General features: G+C 34.2%; 2 protein-coding genes across 2 annotated transcripts; both read left to right on the top strand.

Moving 5' to 3' along the window:
• The first annotated feature begins 9,126 nt into the window (after positions 1 to 9,126).
• LOC110602926 (ylmG homolog protein 2, chloroplastic) lies at positions 9,127 to 10,530 on the top strand. Its single transcript, XM_021740527.2, has 3 exons — positions 9,127 to 9,465; positions 9,658 to 9,857; positions 10,117 to 10,530. Exons 1-3 carry the CDS (start codon positions 9,199 to 9,201, stop codon positions 10,382 to 10,384), a joined length of 735 nt encoding a protein of 244 aa, XP_021596219.1. The 5' UTR covers positions 9,127 to 9,198; the 3' UTR covers positions 10,385 to 10,530.
• Positions 10,531 to 10,669: 139 nt separating this feature from the next.
• On the top strand, positions 10,670 to 12,503 carry LOC110602927. Its single transcript, XM_021740528.2, has 2 exons — positions 10,670 to 11,774; positions 11,844 to 12,503. Exons 1-2 carry the CDS (start codon positions 11,533 to 11,535, stop codon positions 12,169 to 12,171), a joined length of 570 nt encoding a protein of 189 aa, XP_021596220.1. The 5' UTR covers positions 10,670 to 11,532; the 3' UTR covers positions 12,172 to 12,503.
• Positions 12,504 to 20,623: the final 8,120 nt, after the last annotated feature.

Genomic DNA, 20,623 nt, shown 5'->3' with positions numbered 1-20,623 from the left:
ATGATGAATTTCTTTTTAAATATATAAATTATGCATTCCTCGTTCTTCTTATGGGAAAAATTGATTCGAGCGGTCTATGGAGGATGTTTGAGTGGTCATTTTGGGCATAATAAGCCTATTGTTGGTTTAGAGGAGCATTTTTATTGGACACAATTAAAAAGGGATACAGGTCAAATGGTTTAGAAGTGCCCAGTTTGTCAAACTCAGAATGGTCGTTCACAGAATACGGGCTTATACACTCTATTATCTATTCCAGAATATGCTTGGGAGGACTTGTCTATGGATTTTGTTCTTAGTCTTCCACGTACTCAATGTGGACTTGATTTTATTTTTGTTGTCCTTGACAGGTTCTCCAAAATGGCGCATTTTATTCATTGCAATAAAACTAATGATACTTCTCATGTTGCAAAATTATTTTTCCAGGAGGTTGTTCATTTATATGGCTGACCATTGTTTCTGACAGAGATGTGAAATTTCTAACTCACTTTTGGATGACTTTATGGAAGCATTTTAGGACTGAAAATCAATACAGTCGTGCTGCTCATCCTCAAACTGAAGTGGTGAACTGTACTCTTGGCAATTTTTTGCATAGCATCTGCAATGATAAGAAAACTGCTTGGGATCTTGCTCTTGCCAAGCATAATTTCCTTACAATAGTTCTGTCCACAACTCTACAAATATGTCACCCTTTACAGTTGTGTACAGAAAAATTTTGGTGTATACAGTTGATTTTATTACCCTTCCTACAGGTTTTCATAATAGTATTGCAGCAAACAATTTGGCAAATGAGTATGTAGACATTTTTAAATAGGTACAATAATATCGTATGGAAGCCAATGATAAGTATAACATTGCAGCTGATAAATATATGCGTTTCAAGTTTTTCAATGTTGGTGATCAAGTTATGGTGTATTTGTACAAGAAACGTGGTAAAAGACAGAAAAACTTGACCCAAAGAAAATTTATCCGTTTTGGATTATTCAGAAGATTAATGATAATGTCTATATTATTGACCTCCCAAATTAAATGAAAATTTTCAAGACGTTTAACGTGTCGGATCTGTTTTAGTATTATCATGCTGATGACAACTCGAGGTCGAGTTCTTTGCAAGTCGAAGGAAATGATACAGAGCAATTGGCCTTGGATTTTATAAAAAATTTGGATCGGGCCTAACTTCTGCTATCGACATCCGTTGGAGGCTCACGATAGCTTTCCGGAAAGAAAATTTCAAGACGGACGACTTTCAAAAGTGTGACATATGTATTATTTAGTCTCTGTATATTTAAATATTTATACTATTTATTCTCTTTAACCAAAAATAAAACAAGTTGACTAACCGTTACTTTAATAAATGGACTAAACAATTTAATTTCATAAAATACATCAACGTTTTAATTAATTGATTTTTATAAAGATAATAATTTTGTAAAAATTCAAGAATCTAATAATAATTTTCTTCTAAATAAAGTCCCAATACGAATATAATTTTAAAGCAACCATTTTAATATATGTTCCTTTTCTTTTCTATATTCTTTTGGATTTAAAAAATTTACATTTAATTTTTGAGATTTTAACTTTACATATTCTGCTTAATTTTTTTACTTTAAAATATTTATAAGGTAATTATTCACTAATTATTTAATTTATTAATTTAATATATACATTATCCCGTAATAGTTAAAATTAACTCATTAAACATTTGAAATTATAAAAATTATAAAAATTAAATACAAATTAATTATTTATTAAAAAAATGTCAAATTAATCACATATATTATTAATTGCGCCCTAAATTTACTGATTGTATTCTAAACTTTTATAAATTGATAAAATTAAACTATAATAATTTTATTATTTCATAAAAATTTAAAACACAATTAACACTACTGTTTAATATAAATAAAAAATAAATTTAATAGTTCATGATTATATTTTAAATTTAAAAAATCTTAAATATAGATTAAAATATTAAAATAAAATAGTATTTTTAAGAGATAATAATTTAAGTAACTCATATTAAAAAATTCTAAAATCTCATATTCAATATTTAATGTGAGCAAATTAATTTAACTTGTAAAATTTTATGCATGTAAATTTTTTTCCCCTATTTGAAATTAAAGTTTACCTTTAAAAACTTTATGCATGTAAATAAATATTTCTTATAAATAAAGTGAAATTAAAATTTTCACTAAAAAATAAAATTGGACCCCTGACTTAAATTTCTGCCTCCATCACTGACTGAAAGCCTTAAATTATAAATAGTAGTATGCGTGTGAAGCTCAAAATATGTTCGGTGTCAAACTCAAAACCTAGGTTTCAGATATATCTTTAATCTTAGACACATAAGTTTCAACACATATTATGTCATATTCCATCATGTAACATCATATAAAACCTCAAATCATATTTATATTGTGCATCTTAATTTAAGCAAGACTCCTAAAACTTATCGATTGGTATTTTCCTAGACTACAATGAGTTTTAAGATAACAATAGTGCAAAAGAGACTAATTCAATGCATATAAATATGTTGCCTTTTAGGCATGTTCGCTCATTCATTCCCTAGCACATTAGTTATTATTCTTTACTCATAAACCCTTTACACTTGATCATCCCGGTGATTTTATCTATTTTGTAAGTGTATGTCCGTGGATAGTCAAATATCACATCAATATATTATTATAATTTGTTGATCTCTAAAAGGCGATATGAGATGACAGGGATCATTTCTCCTTAACGAATAGTTTTGAGTTCAAATCTTAAATATGAAATACCTTTAAAATTCGAAAAAGAATGCTTTGCGCCTTTAAAATTCGAAAAAGAATGCTTTGCGCTTTTTTTTTTAAATAACAAGAAAACTTCATTAATTTATAGAGAACAAAGAAACAATGTGAGGATGAGGGACATCAATCCAAACTCCTTGACCTGACTCAGAATGAGCCGATATTGCTAGAACATGAGCGACATCATTCGCACATCTATAAACAAAAACACACTTTGCTTCCTCATAACTAGATAGAAGCAGTTTACAATCTTGAACCAAAAGACGATAAATCATCCAACAAAGCACAATAAATTTAAATTAATCGACTTAGTGAGCATTCAGATATCAAATGTCTTTATTAGTTTTTATTTCACTTTAAATTTTAGTTAGTTAATCTCAGTCTTGGTGAATTTGGAATGAAATATGCTTAAAAGCTCTTTATAATGGAATTATATAATTAAAGTATGACGAGATTTTATGGATAAATTAAGAGAAAAAAAATGCTAAAAAGTTAGAGCATGCCCTAAGATGTGTATGAAGAGCTAGAGCACACTTAAGGGTATGCTAGAGTCAAAAAGACCAAAGAAAGTCTCATTGCATATCGAACATGCCCATAAGCATGCCAACTACCGAAAAACAAAGGCTTTTTTAGCCTTCAACACACGTAAGGGCATGTAAATTAGCCATTTGCATGTCTAAAGACTTGTTTGCATTGAAAGACAATCCAAACATGCATTTTAAAAGAATAAAAAGGAAAAACTAGGTAAGGGGTTTGGGTTTATCACTTTTCACTTGTAGCATTATTGCAGGGGAGGAAGTCTTTGGAGCATCGAAGAGTGAAAGGAAGGTATTCAACTCTTCACCCCATCTCTAGTGATAGTGTAAAGAAAAGAAACAATTGGCTGGAAAAGGACGAGAAGAAGAATACGATAGAGATAAGAAAAGTTAGACCGATAGAAAAAGAAGGAAAATAACCGATAGAAAAGGAAGGAAAATGAGATGCATATAAATATATACAAACACAAAAATACAGTCTTAAATTTTAATCACTTCATTTTTTATTCTAAAGAAAGAAAATAAAATTTAATTTAAATCAGTTAAAATTTTAAATTAAATTATATTAATTATATAAAAAAATTGATTTGATTAAATTCAACCATATTGTTTTGGCTTACTTTTTCGATTTAAGCTATAGTTTACATATTAATTTGGGTTTAACCTAATGATTAATCGAATGTAAGGAAAATGATAATCTTCTAGGTATGTAATTCGAAATAATTAAAAATATAACAAAGTCAATCATAAGAATAAAAATAAAGATAATGAAATTCAGTGAAAGTCATAATTACTACGTGCAATTAATTTGTTTGGAGCAAAAGCAAAGCATCACATATTCATCATTATCACTCTAAATAAACAATCAATTAGTCCAAAATTAAAATATTTATAAATATTTTATTTTAAAAAATATAATATTATTGATTTAGCATGATAAATAATTTTTTTAAATATTAAAAGTTGATCCATTTTGACACGTAAATAATTAAGTTATTTTGGTTAGATTAAAAAAGTAATTTAAGTAAGGGAAAATGGTGGAGTTGCCATGTGGGCTGACTTTGGGGTCGCACGTAACTGTTGTGGGGAAGCCAAGAGGGGTCCATGCTGAGAGCGACCGTGGCGACCTAGCGACGGTGTCGCAGTTTATGATAGAGTTGGAGGGATTGAAGACTTTGGAAAGCGGGGAACTGCCAATGATTATAGATTTCAATTCGAGGCTAATGGGGATTGAAGCGAGAAGATAGTGGTTGAGCAGAATACTTGTTATAAGATGTAGTGGGAGACTTCTTTGTGATGTGATTGGTACACATGGCTTTTGGTTAGTTAGAATTAGGATGTCTTAATGCTGTGAAGTGAATTGGATTAGTATATTTAACATGAAATAGATCCGTAAAGAGCTTATTCATCTAATCTCTTATTTTGTGCTTCAAAATCATCTTTAGGGTTGAGATGAATTAGAGATTCTTTCTGGGTTTTTTAATTTAAATTTACTTTTTTACTCTATTTATTTTTTTAATCTAATTTTATTATTTAATAATTAATCACGTATAAATAATTATAATCATCTATATATTAAAATAAGATTCACTTTAAATATTTTAAAATATCGATACACAAAATCAATAATTACTCAAATAAAATATTAAATTATGATAAAATATTTATAAAATTTTAATTTTTAGACTAATTTATTAAATTAAAATAATAGGATTAAATCAATAAGCAATACAATAATTTATTTTTTTTAAGACCAATTGACATATACAAAATGTACAGAAATTTAAATGGTAAAAATTAACCAAGAAAAAGCTAAATTAGAAACTCATAAACTAACTAAGAATCAAATCAAAATCAAATAAAAAAATAAAATCAAATAACAAGAAAGACACAAATCAACAATACACATTCGCCGACCATCATCCATTACTCTGCCATACTGATGGCATCCATCGAAATACCTACAAATAATTAGCACGAAGAGAGGTATAAAAATCTAATCAATATTAATACAACCGGTTAGTACATATTTATATGATTTTTTTTTATTGTTTATTTAGTAAACCATTCATCGGCCGATAAATTATCTTATGTGAAAATTTTATACACGAGTGTCATCCCCGATTATCCTTCATTTAGTGCAATCGTTTCATCCAGAAGATCGACCTCTTCGTTATCGTCTCTAACCTCCTTGTGAAATTCGCAGTTACCCTCACTGGTAGTAACCTTAATAGAAATTCATGAATTTTCAACCATTTCGAAAGAGGTAAAATAAAGATTTATTTATAAGAGAAAAGGGACAATATACCATTTTTAATCCAAATAAATATAGAAAATTTAATGAATTTCCTAACAATGAAACCAAATGATGCTGTCGAAATGAAATTGTATTGCGATTAGTCAATCTGCAAGAAAGAAAACGTGAGGTGGTTAGCGTTTAGGATAGCCACTCTGTCGTTTAAGTCAGTAAATTAGAGAAAATGGCTAATGTAATATAATCGCTAAAGACTCAATAGTAGTTGTATAGAAATTATATATATTTATCTCTATAATCAATAGTTTTTATACTATAAAAATATTAAGATAATTATAAAATTTTTTAAAAATATAATAATAATATAGTATGCTATTTAATAAAAAATCTCATCGACTAATTGATCAAAAATTTTATAATTATAAACGTAATTAAAAAAGCTATCTTGATAAACAGCTGAAATTTAAAGTGCGTCTTAGCCTTTTTTTTTTTTTCTTTCAATAAATTCTATGACAAAATTTTTATCACGTAATTTATTTTTGAGTGCCATAGATAATCTTTTTTAGGTGATTACTGTGTAATATTAATAACTTTGTTTAAATGAATTTTAAATTTATAAAATATAATTTTTTAATAATATAATATTATTTTAAATAATAAAACATTAATATTTAGCAAATAAATTATTAATAATAAAGGGAATTTCACCGAGTAATACCAAGTAAAAAAAAATGGTGGAAAAAACAGGAAGGGGAAAAGGGTCCCACAAGGCTAAGCCAATTTGTAGTGTAGTCTGAAATGTGAAATCAGTCTGAGAGAGAGAGATGAAAGTTAAAACTCCGTCGGTCCTTCTTTTAACCTCGGGAAGGTCATTTTGCGTCGACCCTTCACTGACAATCACATATCCCATTCCCCACCCTGATTATTCACGCGGGTCCCATCCTTACCGCATATTCACGCCGTTAACTTCCCTATCATCATTTATAATTTGTTTTATTTTAATAAAATAAAATAAAAATAAAATACTATCATAATAATTATCATTTAGAGAATTTTCTCTTTAAAAATTAAAAATAACATTAATTATTATTTTTATTATTTTTATATGATTAAATATTAATATGTAAAAAATTATGACTGTTTAAATGATATTTTAAATAAATTATTATTAATTATTTTTTTTACTTCAGATGATAAAACTGATGATGGAATAAAGATAGTATTATATTATATTATATTATATTATATTAGTTTGATTTATATATAGTAAAAAAAAGGGGTAATGTCTTGTTTCCTGGATTAGAGGATGCTCCTCTTAAAGAGACACTATCTCTATTTATTATAGTATGGGCCCACTTTTTGTTTTTTAATTTTTTAAATTGTAACAAAATCATTGTCATTGTCACTGAAACCGAGACGATTGGCAATCTCCTTTTTCTTTTTTATATAATAGCTTTCTCCTTCTCCTAAAACTTCAATCATATCTCTGCATATAAATTAAACTTTTAATTTCTGCATAAGGATTTCCCATCAGCTTTCTCATTAAATTAAATTTAAAAAAAATACCCATCAACTGTTGCTAAATCATAGTGTGAAGTAGTGTCACATAGCTCCTTTTTTAGGAAATAGGAATATTTTCCATGCTGGGTAATCGCCACAAAATCATTTGCCTCTCCTTTACCTCCACCTCACCATCAACTTTGATATATATATATATATATATATTTTATTTTGTAAATTCAATCGCTGGATGAGCCGGTGCATTCTAAATTATGCTTAATTAAGGTTAATTAGTGGCTAACCTTAATTAACATTCCCATTTGGCACAGAGAATTTGTTGGATACTGCCATCAAAATTGTATGTATCTGTTATGTGCTTGGACTCGTGTTGGAGTCCAGAGGTCATGCAGCTAGGACTTGAGAGTGAGGCGAGGTCCACCATGTGTAATCAGATGGAGCATTGCAGTGACACGGCGGCATTTAAAGAAAAAAAATAATAAAGGGAGAGTAAATATGAAAGGGGTTAGCAGGGCCCACAATTCACATGTTAAGCGTTTTTGCCTAGAGGGTAGAGTAGAGTTATGCAACAACAATTGTTCCCAGTCACGTGCCTATTTAATGTGTGTATTTAATAAGGTTTTGTTGGGTCCATGGATGACCTAATTTATGCTACAATTTAACAATCCAAATCAGAATATTCTATTTATAATTATAATTTATTAAGAGTGAAGAAATTAAATTTTCTATTTAATATGAAAAAATTTTAATCTAAGTTAAAATATGCCTTTTTTAAAGTATTGTTCTGTAGAGGGAGCCCTGAGCTCTGACTTGCAACCGGATTAGATCCTTCTTACCTATTGAATAATGCAATGTACAAACAAGCTCCTCGAAGCGAGGGCCGGTTCAAGGACATGTCTCCTATTAATTCAATGGATGTTGGGAAGGATGCCCTAAACAAACGATTGGCTTGTTTTTAACTCTGCGTATGCTGGACCACTGCAACTCATAGGCCATTTTCTCAACTGGGAAAACTCATTAACGCACACTCAGGCTATTGCTTATTTATTTATTCAATTTTAGCATTTGGATTTTAAAGTGTTTGCTCAAAAGGAACCATGAAAATTACCGCAAACTCGGAGAGAACTGCAGTTTGTCTTTAAGGAGATCATTTAGGGCCCTCCAGACCTAAAAATCGCAAAGGCCTTATCTTTTGAAGAAGCTCTTAGCTGGGCTAAATTTGAATGAATAGATATATATATTTGCAGCTCTCTCTGGCTGGCCCTCTGAGGTTTATGGAGGTGCTGAAGCAATGAGTTGGTGACGACAAAAATGGAGCTCAGAGCCATCAGCCCACCTGTCCAAACCAAGAATATCTTGCAGCAGTAGGTCCCACGTTCGTAACTTTGGTAAGCCTAGAGTGATGTGTTCAACTTTGCAATGAATGATGAATTTACTGAGTGAAAGTGATGGAGTCATGGCAAAATCATGTTGGGGCCAGCTGCTCTGTGTATAGCAATAATAATATCGTAAGCAATAGCCCATGATATATAAATTTTGGTAGACTTTGGCCATTGTTGCCCTTGCAAGTTGCAAGTTGCAAGTTGCAAGATCCAATACATCTACAAACCTGCCACCAATAAATCTCAGATTTTAGAATAATCACCATTGCAGATCGTACTTCAGTTTTATTAATTAATCACATGCTTGAACAATCATATCATCGAAAGGTGATTATTCACTCCCCAGAATAAGTAAACATAACCTTGTGGAAATGCAATTGCCAAAGCTTAAATATAACATAACCTTGTGGACCAAGGCTAACTTTCTGGCGAGGCAAGATAGAAAGCCTCAGTCGTGCCAGCAAAGACTAATGGGTCTTCTCGGCCCGATCTATAAAATAACCGGGCCTAGCAGAACCTGCGCATTTCTGTAGCCCATAGTTTGCAATAACTATACGGTGTGCTAATACTAAACGGTGCGTATAGTAGTGGATGTAGAGGGGGCAAATGAGAGCCTACCACGTGGAAATAGATGTATAAAATCGGGTTCGTCATCGTTATCTTCTTTTGTTAAGCTCTAGAGTGCACGGTGCTCTGCCAACTCTGTTTGCTTCAACTGTGCGGGAATGGCATCGAGAGAGAACTCGAAGGCCACAATTCCGACTTTTGTACCTAGCTGCGTCTTGGTCTCATCGTGGATTGCTCAAAATCCATTTCTCAGAACTTTAAAGCCGAATCTTGCATCTCAAAATAGTGTGATACGTGAGCTTCATTCCTCACTCACTTCGACGGCTGAAAAATGCTTGAGGTTCCTTCATTTGTTCGCCTCTGAAAATCCTATTCTCAAGAGAATAGACACTTTCTCTTCTGATTTTAGCCGCCATCTCACTCAGGCAACTCTCTGTCTCCCTGCATTTATCTATCCATGTACGCAAGATGTACCTAATTTACTTATCCAATCATATAAGTATGCGTGTGTGTGGATTAGAAACTGTTGAAAATTACTCTGATACAGCTTGATCTGGTTTAGAACAAATATTTCCCTTTTTTCTTTTAGGTTTAATTCATGGAATTGGGTTCTTCAGGTTCAATGCAGGGACTATAGGAATCGAAACTCTCTGTCCAATCACAACTTTGCTGCAGTATTACCGGGAGATTCAGTGGCAGGGATTGTGGTAACTAATGGCATTCTCAATTTTCTGAATATATACAACACGCTTTTGATTGTAAGGCTGGTTTTGACCTGGTTTCCTAACTCTCCTCCTGCCATTGTTAGTCCCCTCAGGTGCACATCCTAACTTCTAGAAATTTGTTATACTTGTGGTGATTTTTAGATTATTGTGACATAAATCAATGGATGAACATATCTACTGTTCCCACAAGGCAAAATTTGAATCTTGATAAGATTCAAGTTAGGCCATTGTGACTTAAACATTTGTTTCCATAGGAGTCACGCAAAGATTAGTGATTGCTTGTTCAAGTGTGTGTGTGTGTTGTGAAAAGGGATTCTTTATGTATCTTTAATGTGGGCGTCTTGAATTCAGCACTTTGTGTGATCCCTATTTGAACATATTCCGCGGAATCATTCCACCACTGGGAGGGACATTGGATCTTTCTCCAATTCTAGCATTCCTGGTACTAAATGCCTTTACTAGTGCTGCTGCTGCACTTCCCGCTGAAATGCCAAAAACAGAAGCTCCTCAAGGAAGTTGTACTCCGCTTACAATGTTCCCTAATTTCACTACATCACAGAAGAAATGGATGAGAAGGCTCTATGGGAACAAGCCACAGAGATCCACTGGTTCCAATTAGGCCATTATCATTATAGTCTTCTTGGCATACACCTTGCTTTTTTTTTTTGTAGCATCTGAATACTGTATAGTCTTCTTCCAGGGCTGATAATTACTTCAGCTTTCCGCTATTATTAATATTAATTTTACATTCTTTTTCGTGGATAAGGCATGTTGGTTACTTTCATTTGAATGAGCAGTGAGCTATTGTATTGATATGATCAATGTTAGGGCTACCCTGTAAAATTATTCCCTGGTACTGAAACATAAGCCACCCATCTCCTTCTCTCCTCAGCCAGAGAAAGCAAGAAAATTGAAAAAGAATAAGAAAGCATCCAATTTTGGCTCTCACTGGAAACTTAAAACTCTTGACGCATGATGGCTATGCTGTCCTAAAGACTCATACAGAGTAACTCTTCATCATGTCGATCCTCTGGGCTACAGTCTACATCACTGTGCAGTTCTTCCATATTTGTTTATTTTGAAATGCTGATAGCTATTGTAGTAATTAATCAGAATTTTCTGGACGTGAATACATGATGATAAGGTTAAAGCATGTGTGCTGAAAGCATCTGATTCTGACCAATTGTATGGGTAGCATCTAGTTTCAATTTTGTTAATAGGGTGTATCCTTTCCAATTATCTCCTTCACATCCATTCAACCTAACTTCATCGACAAGCTGCCACCCAGTATTTCTACAGAAGAATTTCACAGCTTCCAGAAGGATTCCTTTAGAAACAATGATTTTAGAGAGAGTGAATCTTTTGAAAAACTTTATCCTTTCATGATGCTCCTTAAGATGTTCATCGAAATCCAATGTTTAGTAACATTTTTTAGAAAATATTCCATTTCAATGGTGGAGATGAAAAGTTCTAATACCTAGCACAAGAAGCCTCCACGTTTTAACTTCTCCTTTTATTCTTGTAGCATCCATTTGTACAAGCCACGAATATGATTATGATCAGATAATATCAACAATCTGATATGGTTTGATTTGAATTGGCTTTTCTGCTGTTGGATCCGTTTGAAAATCTCTGTTTGGACCAATCTTTTACCCTATATTAAAAAAATAATAAAGAATTCTACTAGAAAGGAATAATCAAGGGAACTGCAAGGTACTAGAGATAACAAGAACGAAGTCCCGGAGTTGATCGAGTTCTTTCTCCCGAATGGAGCCAATAGCTACATGCAGGACTAGAAGATCTTCCAGGTCTTCTTCATGTGAGAGGCTTATGTTCATAGGCTTAGGCCTTCTTGCTGTGATTTCCCCTCTATATATCAACCGGAGACCAGTGATAGAATCGGAGGATGATGAACGACCCATAAATCTGTCTTCATGGTTGCCTTTGCTGCTCTTGGTGCTGATCTTGGCCATTGCTTTATCCCTTTCTGCGGACAAGAACTTTACAAGGTGCGATACTCACTGGATTCAGAGTCTGGTGGTGTCATGATAAGATTCATGACCTTGTTTTTCATGCAGGACTAGCAAGTTTTCGTCATATGAGAGGCTTGTGGGGATTGGCATGGGCCTTCTAGCAGTGATTTCACCTTTGTTCATCAACCGGAGACCAGATATTGATCCAGAGCTTGAAGAACAATCCATCAACCTGGCTTCTTGGTTGCCTCTGCTACTTTTGGTCCTGATCTTGGCTATTGCTTTGTCACTGTATTTAGACCAGAGCCTTACCAGGTTTGATGCTTATTGGATTCATAGAATTGGTGGATCTTCTGGTGGAATCATTATAATCCTTGTGATTCTTGCTCTGGTTTTGAAATGCAAGGCTTCTCATGGGGGAAACTCCGGATGAAACAGGGAGAACAAGCAACTTTCTGTCAAAAACTTTTCACTACTCCCAACGTTGAAGGATAATTTTCCTTTGAAATTTAAAAAATCTTGCTTATCTCGCAATTGGCCTATTTGTATATGTGCATCTCCCCAAACAAGCTAATTAGTATTTAGCCTAGCAATAAGAAGTTCTGTAGTTCCAGGATGAACATGAAAAGCCTGTCCCGGCAACTATCAATGTGAAATTTTCCATTTAAATATGTTAGTTTAAAAGCGTTGCAAATTAATTTAAAGTTAAATGTGATATAATTAGTCATAAGAACTAAAAAATATTTAAATTTTTTCCTTTTACATCTGAGCCCTTTCATCATATTAATTAATGATTATAATAAATAATAATTAATTAATGGGAGAAGTAATATAATATGCTCTCCAATCAATAGGACGAACAAAGAATATATTTACAAGAGTATATGTTGACAGTATGTCCATCCAAGTGGGTCGCACTCTATTAAATAAATTAAAAAAAAAAAAGGGGTGCAGTGTATCGAGTGTGGTATAATTCGGCAAGAAACATAAATTGAAAAGGGATAGAGGGTTTAGCGTTAAAAATAGAAGAGAAAGAGAAGATTGGGGTTGCAATTTTGAACCCTTGATCAGAGGTTCTATTCACTTCACCTTAACAAAATTTTAGTATGTTGCTCTACTCACCTAGTTCTATAAGGTTAACAGTTTCAATTTTCAATTTGGCTCTCTCTATTAGTTAGATCTACCCCTTAGTCCTTTTTACTTATTGTTGAAATCCACCAATGGAATAAGTAGTTATTTTATATTAGCTAAAGATGTTGTCATTTATGGTTGTTGTGAGCCTTTGGTTGAACTAGAGAGGATTATTTGTATACCCATTAATTTATTAGTGGAAGATTTGAGTTAGACTCGGTTTCGTGGTTTTTTCCTTCATATTGGAGGATTTTCTACGTAAATTTGGTATTATTGTGATTGATTGCTTTGGTATTATTGTGATTGATTGCTTTTGTGCTTGATAGATTATTATTGTTTGTGTTGTCTATTTGATTTATGCAAAGAGAAAAAAATATTGATCCAGGTTTTGAATTATTTCTGATGTATCTAAACTTTTTTATGGATTCTTTACCAACAAGTGGTATCAGAGCAGTGGTTATTATGTTGATATTCTGTGTAAATCAAGATGGATGATAAATCAATAGGCACTATGATTAAAATCAATTATTCAAATTATTCGATATGGAAGATATTGATTGAAGATCTTCTGTGTTGTAAAGATCTATTTGAGAGTATTGAGTTGAAGGGTATTAGGCTAGCAACAAAGAATGAGGCTGAATGGAAGATGATTGATAGGAAAGTAGTTGGGATAATCAGACATTCCGTTGAGATGACTGTTATCAATCATATCGCTCATGAAAAAAGTGCCTATTTAATATGGGAGAAGCTGGAAGACACGTATGAACACAAAAACGCATAGAACAAAACTTATCTGATCAGAAGGCTTATAAATTTAAAGTACAGAGAAGGCGAGAATGCTTCTGATCACTTAAGTAAATTTTAAGAAATTATGAACCAGTTGACAATTGTGAAAATAGTGATCATATTGCTCATGAAAAAAGTGCCTATTTAATGTGGGAAAAGCTAGAAGACATGTATGAACACAAAAACGCATAGAACAAAACTTATCTGATCAGAAGGCTTATAAATTTAAAGTACAGAGAAGGCGAGAGTGCTTCTGATCACTTAAGTAAATTTTAAGAAATTATGAACCAGTTGACAACTGTAAAAATAGTGCTAGATGATGAGGTGCAGGCACTATTTCTGTTGGGTTCTTTGCCGGACACTGGTTGTAACACTTCGCAATGTACCATATAGAAATCTAACCTTAACAATTGTTAAGAAGAGCATTCTAAATGAAGAAATAAGGCACAATGAACATGGTACCAATGCCAATTTAGATGCACTCGTGACAGTTATAAAAAAAGAGGAAAAGTAAAACTAGACATTCTCAAAGTTTAGACAAGTGTGACAATTGAAAGAAGAGATCCAAGTCAAGAAAGGGTTTCACTCACTATCATTATGGCAAGCCTAGTTACAATCAAAAGCACTTTAGAAAGTAGAAGAAAGAAAAGGCCAAGGAGAAAAATAAAGAAAAGAAAGATGATAAAGAAGTAGCTTCAGTTGCTATCGATGTTGAAGTATTTAGTGATGGTAGTGCACTAGTTGCTCATGTTGGTATCAGTGGGTGTTCCACCAATCAAGATTCTCTTTGGATTATTGATTCTGCATGTTCATACCATATATCATCAAAGAAGGAATACTTTTCTTCGCTTAAACTTGGTGATTATGGTCATGTAAAGACCTTGAGTGGGACCTATATGAAAAACAGAGGCATTGGGACAATCTGTATCAAGACCAATACTGGTTATGATCTTTGGCTAGAAGACGTAAGATACACTCCTACGACAAGCTTTAACTTGATTTCTGTTCATCAGCTTGATGAGTTGGGATGTGCAAATTTGTTTGTGAATAGAACATGGAAGCTTTCAAAAGGCAACTTGGTATTTGGTAGAGGAAAGAAGATCAACACTCTCTACTACACCCAAGCCAAGGTTTGCACAGAAGTTGCAAATGCATTTGAAGATTTATCCACTGAGTTGTGGCATAGAAGACTTGGTCATTTGAGTGAGATGAAACTTGAGACTCTCAGCAAAAAGAAGATTCTACCCTTGAAAAGTATGCCTCTTAAAACTTACACTGATTGTTTGTCTAGTAAACAACATAGAGTTTCCTTTCAAAGGTCTCCTTCCCCAACTAGGAAACCCGGTATTCTAGATTTGGTACATACTGATGTTTGCTCAATGACTAATAATTATTTGAGTGGTTGCATATATTATGTTAGTTTTATTGATGACCATTCTAGAAAGGTGTTGACTTTTCCTATAAAGTCAAAAGACCAGGTACTTGATATGTTCAAGATGTTGCATGCTAGTGTTGAAAGGGAGATGGGAAGAAAGTCGAAATGTGTTAGAGCTGACAATGGCAATGAGTATAGAGGACCATTTCAAAAATATTGCTTTGAGCATGGTATCAAGCTTGAGAAGACAGTTCCTAAAACTCCACAACAGAATGGGGTTGCTAGAGAATGAACATAACTATTATGCAAAGAGTTAGATGTATGCTCTCTCATGCAAAACTTCTTAAGATTTTTTGGGTTGAAGCAATGAGGACTGATGTTTGCTTGACCAATCTTTCACCTTCAACCTCCCTTAATGGAGATGTGCCAAAAAAGGTATGGTTAGGGAAAGATGTTTCTTATGATCATCTTAAAGTATTTGGTTACAGGATCTTTGTTCACATTCCAAAAGATGAAAGATCCAAGCTTGATTCCAAGTCAAAACAATGCATCTTCTAGGGTTATGGAAATGAAGAATTTGGGTATAGGTTATGGGATCCAGTTGAAGAGAAGCTTGTGAGAAGTAGAGATATAGTGTTCTTGGAAGACAAACCATTGAAGATGTTGAGAAGAATGAAAAGCCAAAGTCTTTCAATGAGTTTTCCATTAACATTGACACAGAGCCTTTTGTAGTACCACATAATGATGAGAGAGATGAGCAAGAAGATGATGGTAAATCTATTCAGAATGTTATTGAAGTAATTCTTATAGATGAACCGCCTCAATTAAGAACATTTGCAAGAGGCAGAATACCTTCCCAGAGATATTCTCCTAATGAGTATAACTTATTGACTCAGGGGGGAGAACCAAAAGACTATCTAGAGGCAATGGAAGATGGTAAAAAGAATAAGTGGTTGAAAGTCATGGAAGATGAAATGAAGTCCTTGCATGAGAACCACACTTTTGACTTAGTGAAACTGTCTCAAGGTAAGAAAGTATTAAAGAACAAGTGAGTGTTCCGGTTGAAGACTGAAAAAGCAACTTATAGCCAAGGTACAAGGCGAGACTGATTGTGAAGGGATTCAGTCAGAAGAAAGGTGTTGACTTTGAAGAGATTTTTTCACCAGTAGTCAAGATGTCTTCTATCAGAGTTGTACTTAGATTAACAACTAGCTTGAATTTGGAGGTTGAACAACTTGATATGAAGACAGCTTTCCTCCATAGTGACTTAGAGGAGGAAATTTATATGGAACAACCAGAAGAATTCAGAGTTAAAGGCAAAGAGCACTTAGTGTGTAAATTGAAAAAGAGCTTGTATGGCCTCAAATAAGCTTCTAGACAGTGGTACAAGAATTTGACTCCTTCATGGTGAATCGCGGGTATGGGAATACTACTTTTGATTATTGTGTGTTTGTGAAAAAGTTCGCAGATGGCGACTTTATTATTCTCTTGTTATATATGGATGATGTGCTAATTGTGGGTCATGATACTGAGAAGATTAATAGCTTGAAAAATGAGCTTGGCAAGTTCTTTGCTATGAAGGATTTGGGACCAGCAAAATAAATTCTTGGAATGAAGATCTCTAGAGATAGGAAAAATAGAAAGTTGTGGTTGTCTCAAGAGAAGTACATTGAAAAAGTTCTCAGCAGATTGAACATGAGCAATTCAAAATCAGTTTGCTCTCCACTTGCATGTCATTTCAAGTTAAGTTCTAGTCAATGTCCTTCAAGCGAGAAAGAAATAGAAGAGATGAAGAATGTACCTTATGCATTTGCAGTTGGTAGTTTGATGTACGCTGTAGTATGCGCAAAGCCAGGTATTGCTCATAATGTTGGTGTGGTTTGTCAGTTTCTCTCAAATTCGGGTAAAGAACACTGGAATGCTATGAAGTGGATTCTCAGGTATCTTAAAGGCACTTTGATAAGCGGTTGTCGAAGCCGTCAAAAATAAACCTATTATCAACCAAGAAAATAAATTTGCAGATAGTGGCAATAGGGTCGAACCACAGGGAATTGACACTAAAGACCTTCCTAATAATGACCAAGATAAATAGATAACAAATAATTAAAAGAGGGGGGTTTGATTTGATGAATTAATATTAAACAGCAAAAGAAAGCAATAATTTAAATAGATGAGAATTTCAATGAGAAAGAGATTCTAGCTGAAGTGTGAGTCTAATTCAATTTGTTCAGAATTGATCATTGATTTCTTGGATACTCTTATTTATTTCAATAAGTTAGTTTAGGATGTGGAAGACGCTTCTCACAATCCTAATTCCTCCTTAATTCTAATTTGATTAGGAAACGTTCGCTAATCAAACACTAGTTAACAAGTTGCCAAGGAACGTCCTTGGGGCCTTTGGCATCGAACCACTGTTAACTGCATTAAGACTTAGAGAAACCTAACTCTAACCTTGCCAACCGCGTGGTCAAGTTTAGATTATGCAACTTGATTAAATTTGTGTTTAAACAATCTAAGCAATTACGGACCTAAACCATTCAAACAACATATTACTTATGCAATTAAAAGCAACATGCCTTAATTGATTCTAAAAGCAAAGCAATAATTATAGAAAGAATCAGATTGCATAAATATTGAAACAAGCAAGAGTTCAACAATGGAGTATTAAACCTCCCAATTCATCACAATTTTGAATATTCTCAACTTCAACTAGAAAATAATGAATTTAGCCACTCATGGTGACTAAAATACAAAAATAAAGAAGAAAAGAAAGAAGGAAAGTTTCTGCTGTGTTACTGGAGAATTTCCGAGGATGGCAGATGCTGAAAAAGATGATGATAGGATGCTGGTTTGGATGTTGCCCTTATATAGCTGGAGAATCCCAATTCCAATTTGATTAGGGTTTTGGAATCTCAATTTGATTTGGTCTTCTTTGTAGTCTTTGATTCCTCTTTGGATTTTGTATTTGATTGAGAATGGAACTCTCTAAGTGAAGGGCGTGGCTCTTGGGACTGATCTTGTGGTGTTTGAAGTGGACTTGGACTTCTTTTCTTTGAATTTGGATTTTCTGCTCTTTTCCCGCCTCTGCTGTCAACTTCTGCTGTCAAGGTGACTTGGGCAGTTTCTGCGAGTGACTTGGGCAAGTCACTTGCTCAATCTGCCCCAATCGCTCTCTGGGATTCAGTCCAGTTTTTGCCTCTGACTCTGCGAATGACTTGGCCAGTTCCTGCGAGTGATTTGGGCAAATCACTTTGACCCAATCACTTTTCCAGCTTTTTCTTCACTTTTTCTCCAACTTTTCAATTTCTTCCTTTTCTGTAAAAACATAACAAAAACACAAATTAAGCTAGAAAAATGTGTAAATAAATAGTAAGAGATATGATAAAAATGTGGCTAAATTATGCTTGATCAAATACCCCCACACCTAGCTTTTTGCTTGTCCTCAAGCAACAAACAACTTAGTCAATCAAGCCCCTTTTTCTTTTGATCCTAAGTACCACTTAATCAGCCCCCCTAGACTCCTAATTTGAAACACTACAGTGTAGGATGCATGTACTAAGGTTGTCCCCTTCTTTCCTTGTTTCCTATCGCTCACCATGGCCAAGGGAAAGTTTTTGATTTGATCATGCTTATTCTTTTATATTAGGTTTAATGCAATCCCTTAAGAGTGACTTGCCCTATTTTAAGCATTTTTAATTACCAGCACTTTTTATCCTTGCCTGAAAAAATCACCAACCTTTTTACGCGATGGTGCATATGGGTGATACACCCCCGGTTACTCAGTTGGTCACTTGTCCAAGTGGCTACTAGCTCTGTTCATAATCTTAGACCATCGAAACTTTATTTTATGCTTGAAAAGTCACCAACCTTTTTACGCGACGGTGCACATGGGTAATACACCTCCGGTTACTCAGTTGGTCACATGTCCAAGTGACTATTAGCTCAGTTCATAGCCTTAGATCATAGGAACAGGTTGTGCTTTTTGATTTGCTGAGTTTTTCTTTTTCTTTTTCCTTTTTATATCAATTTGGGCAAATCAACTCAAAGAGAATTACACTAACTTTTATTGCATGTATTTTATTTTCCTTTCCTATTGGCCACAACAGTTTCAAGAACTCAATTCAAGAAGAAAAACTTCCTAAGTAAAGGCTACACACTGTGCATGGTTCAATTTAGGTTTAAAGGGTTGGATAATCAATGGGGTCATGAGATAGGAAGCTCTTTTAACCTTGTTATCTATGCTGAGTAGAGCAAAAGCTAAGTCAAAATTCTGTGTGTGTGTGTGTGAAAAAAAATGTGTGAAAAAAAAGAAAAAATTTTGGTGTGTGTTTATGGGGCAAAAAGATGCAAAATGAAACAAAAAAGAAAGCAAAAAGATAATGTAAATAATGCAAAAAATATAACCTAGCAGTAAATACCCCCACACCTATCCCAAACATTGTCCTCAATGTTTAAACATAAATATGAAAAAATTAATAAGGAGAAGGAAAGGGACTGCCTGAGATGTGGGTGATTAGGCCAAGTGATTTGGGCAAATCACTGGGCCAAATCACTGTCGTGGCTGGTCTGTGGGCAGAAAAATGGTCCACCAGCAGCTGCAACAAGTGCTCCATATGCTGCATTCTGTCCTTGATTCTGGTGAGATGAGCCTCCACCAAAGGGTCTTGAGGTGCCTTTTATGTCCTCCAAGGTCCACCCAATTGCTTTCTTGTGTTTCCTTAACATATCAAGGAGCTTTTCTTCTTCCTCCTTGCTGAGTTGGTTGGAAATAATTACTGGAAGTGTATTTTCAACTTCCAAGTAGGCATATTTGAGGTGGCTGGGCAAGGGCTTCAGATCTGGTGCAGCTGCTATCTGGGACTCTGCCTGCTGTCTGCTGATTGATTTGGGCAGATCATCGCTGATGATTTGGGCAGATCGACTGCCTATCGTGTCTGTCTGCATTGGTGATTTGGGCAAATTGAATTCTGCTTGCACTGATGATTTGGGCAGATCGCCTTCTGTCATGTTTGTCTGCTCACTGATTTGGGCAAATTGTCTGGGTGATTTGGGCAAATCACTCTCTACCAAGTCTGTCTGCTCTAGTGATTTGGGCAAGACAGGGTTTGTTTGCTTAGGTGATTTGGGCAGATCATCTGTTGATTTGGGCAGATCTCCTTCTGTCATTTCTGTCTGCTCACTGATTTGGGCAGATTGCCTGGGTGATTTGGGCAAATCACCTTCTGTCATTTCTGTCTGCTGGTTGATTTGGGCAGATTGCCTGGGTGATTTGGGCAAATCACTGCCCTGATCACTTTCTGGCAGATTTTCTTCCATGGCCTGTTTCTTCAATTTTTCAGCCTTACTATCTTGCAGCTCTTTTCCACTCCTCAATGTGATGGCACTAGCATTTTTCCTTGGATTTATCTCAGTTTGGGAAGGTAGCTTTCCTTGTGGTTCAAGTTTACTCAAGGATGAAGCCATTTGTCCCACTTGTTGCTTCTTTGCTGGTTGTTCAGGAGCTATTTCAGTGGTGTATGTTGCTGGTTCAGCAAGTGCAACAACTTCTGGTTCAGTTGTGTCAATTTCTGAGGTTGCTGGTGTTTGGACAGCA

The sequence above is a fragment of the Manihot esculenta genome, chromosome 16 (assembly GCF_001659605.2).
Source record: "Manihot esculenta cultivar AM560-2 chromosome 16, M.esculenta_v8, whole genome shotgun sequence".
Taxonomy (NCBI): domain Eukaryota; kingdom Viridiplantae; phylum Streptophyta; class Magnoliopsida; order Malpighiales; family Euphorbiaceae; genus Manihot; species Manihot esculenta.
The sequence above is the reverse complement of the archived record's forward strand: the minus strand, read 5'-3'. Positions and strand labels throughout refer to the sequence as shown.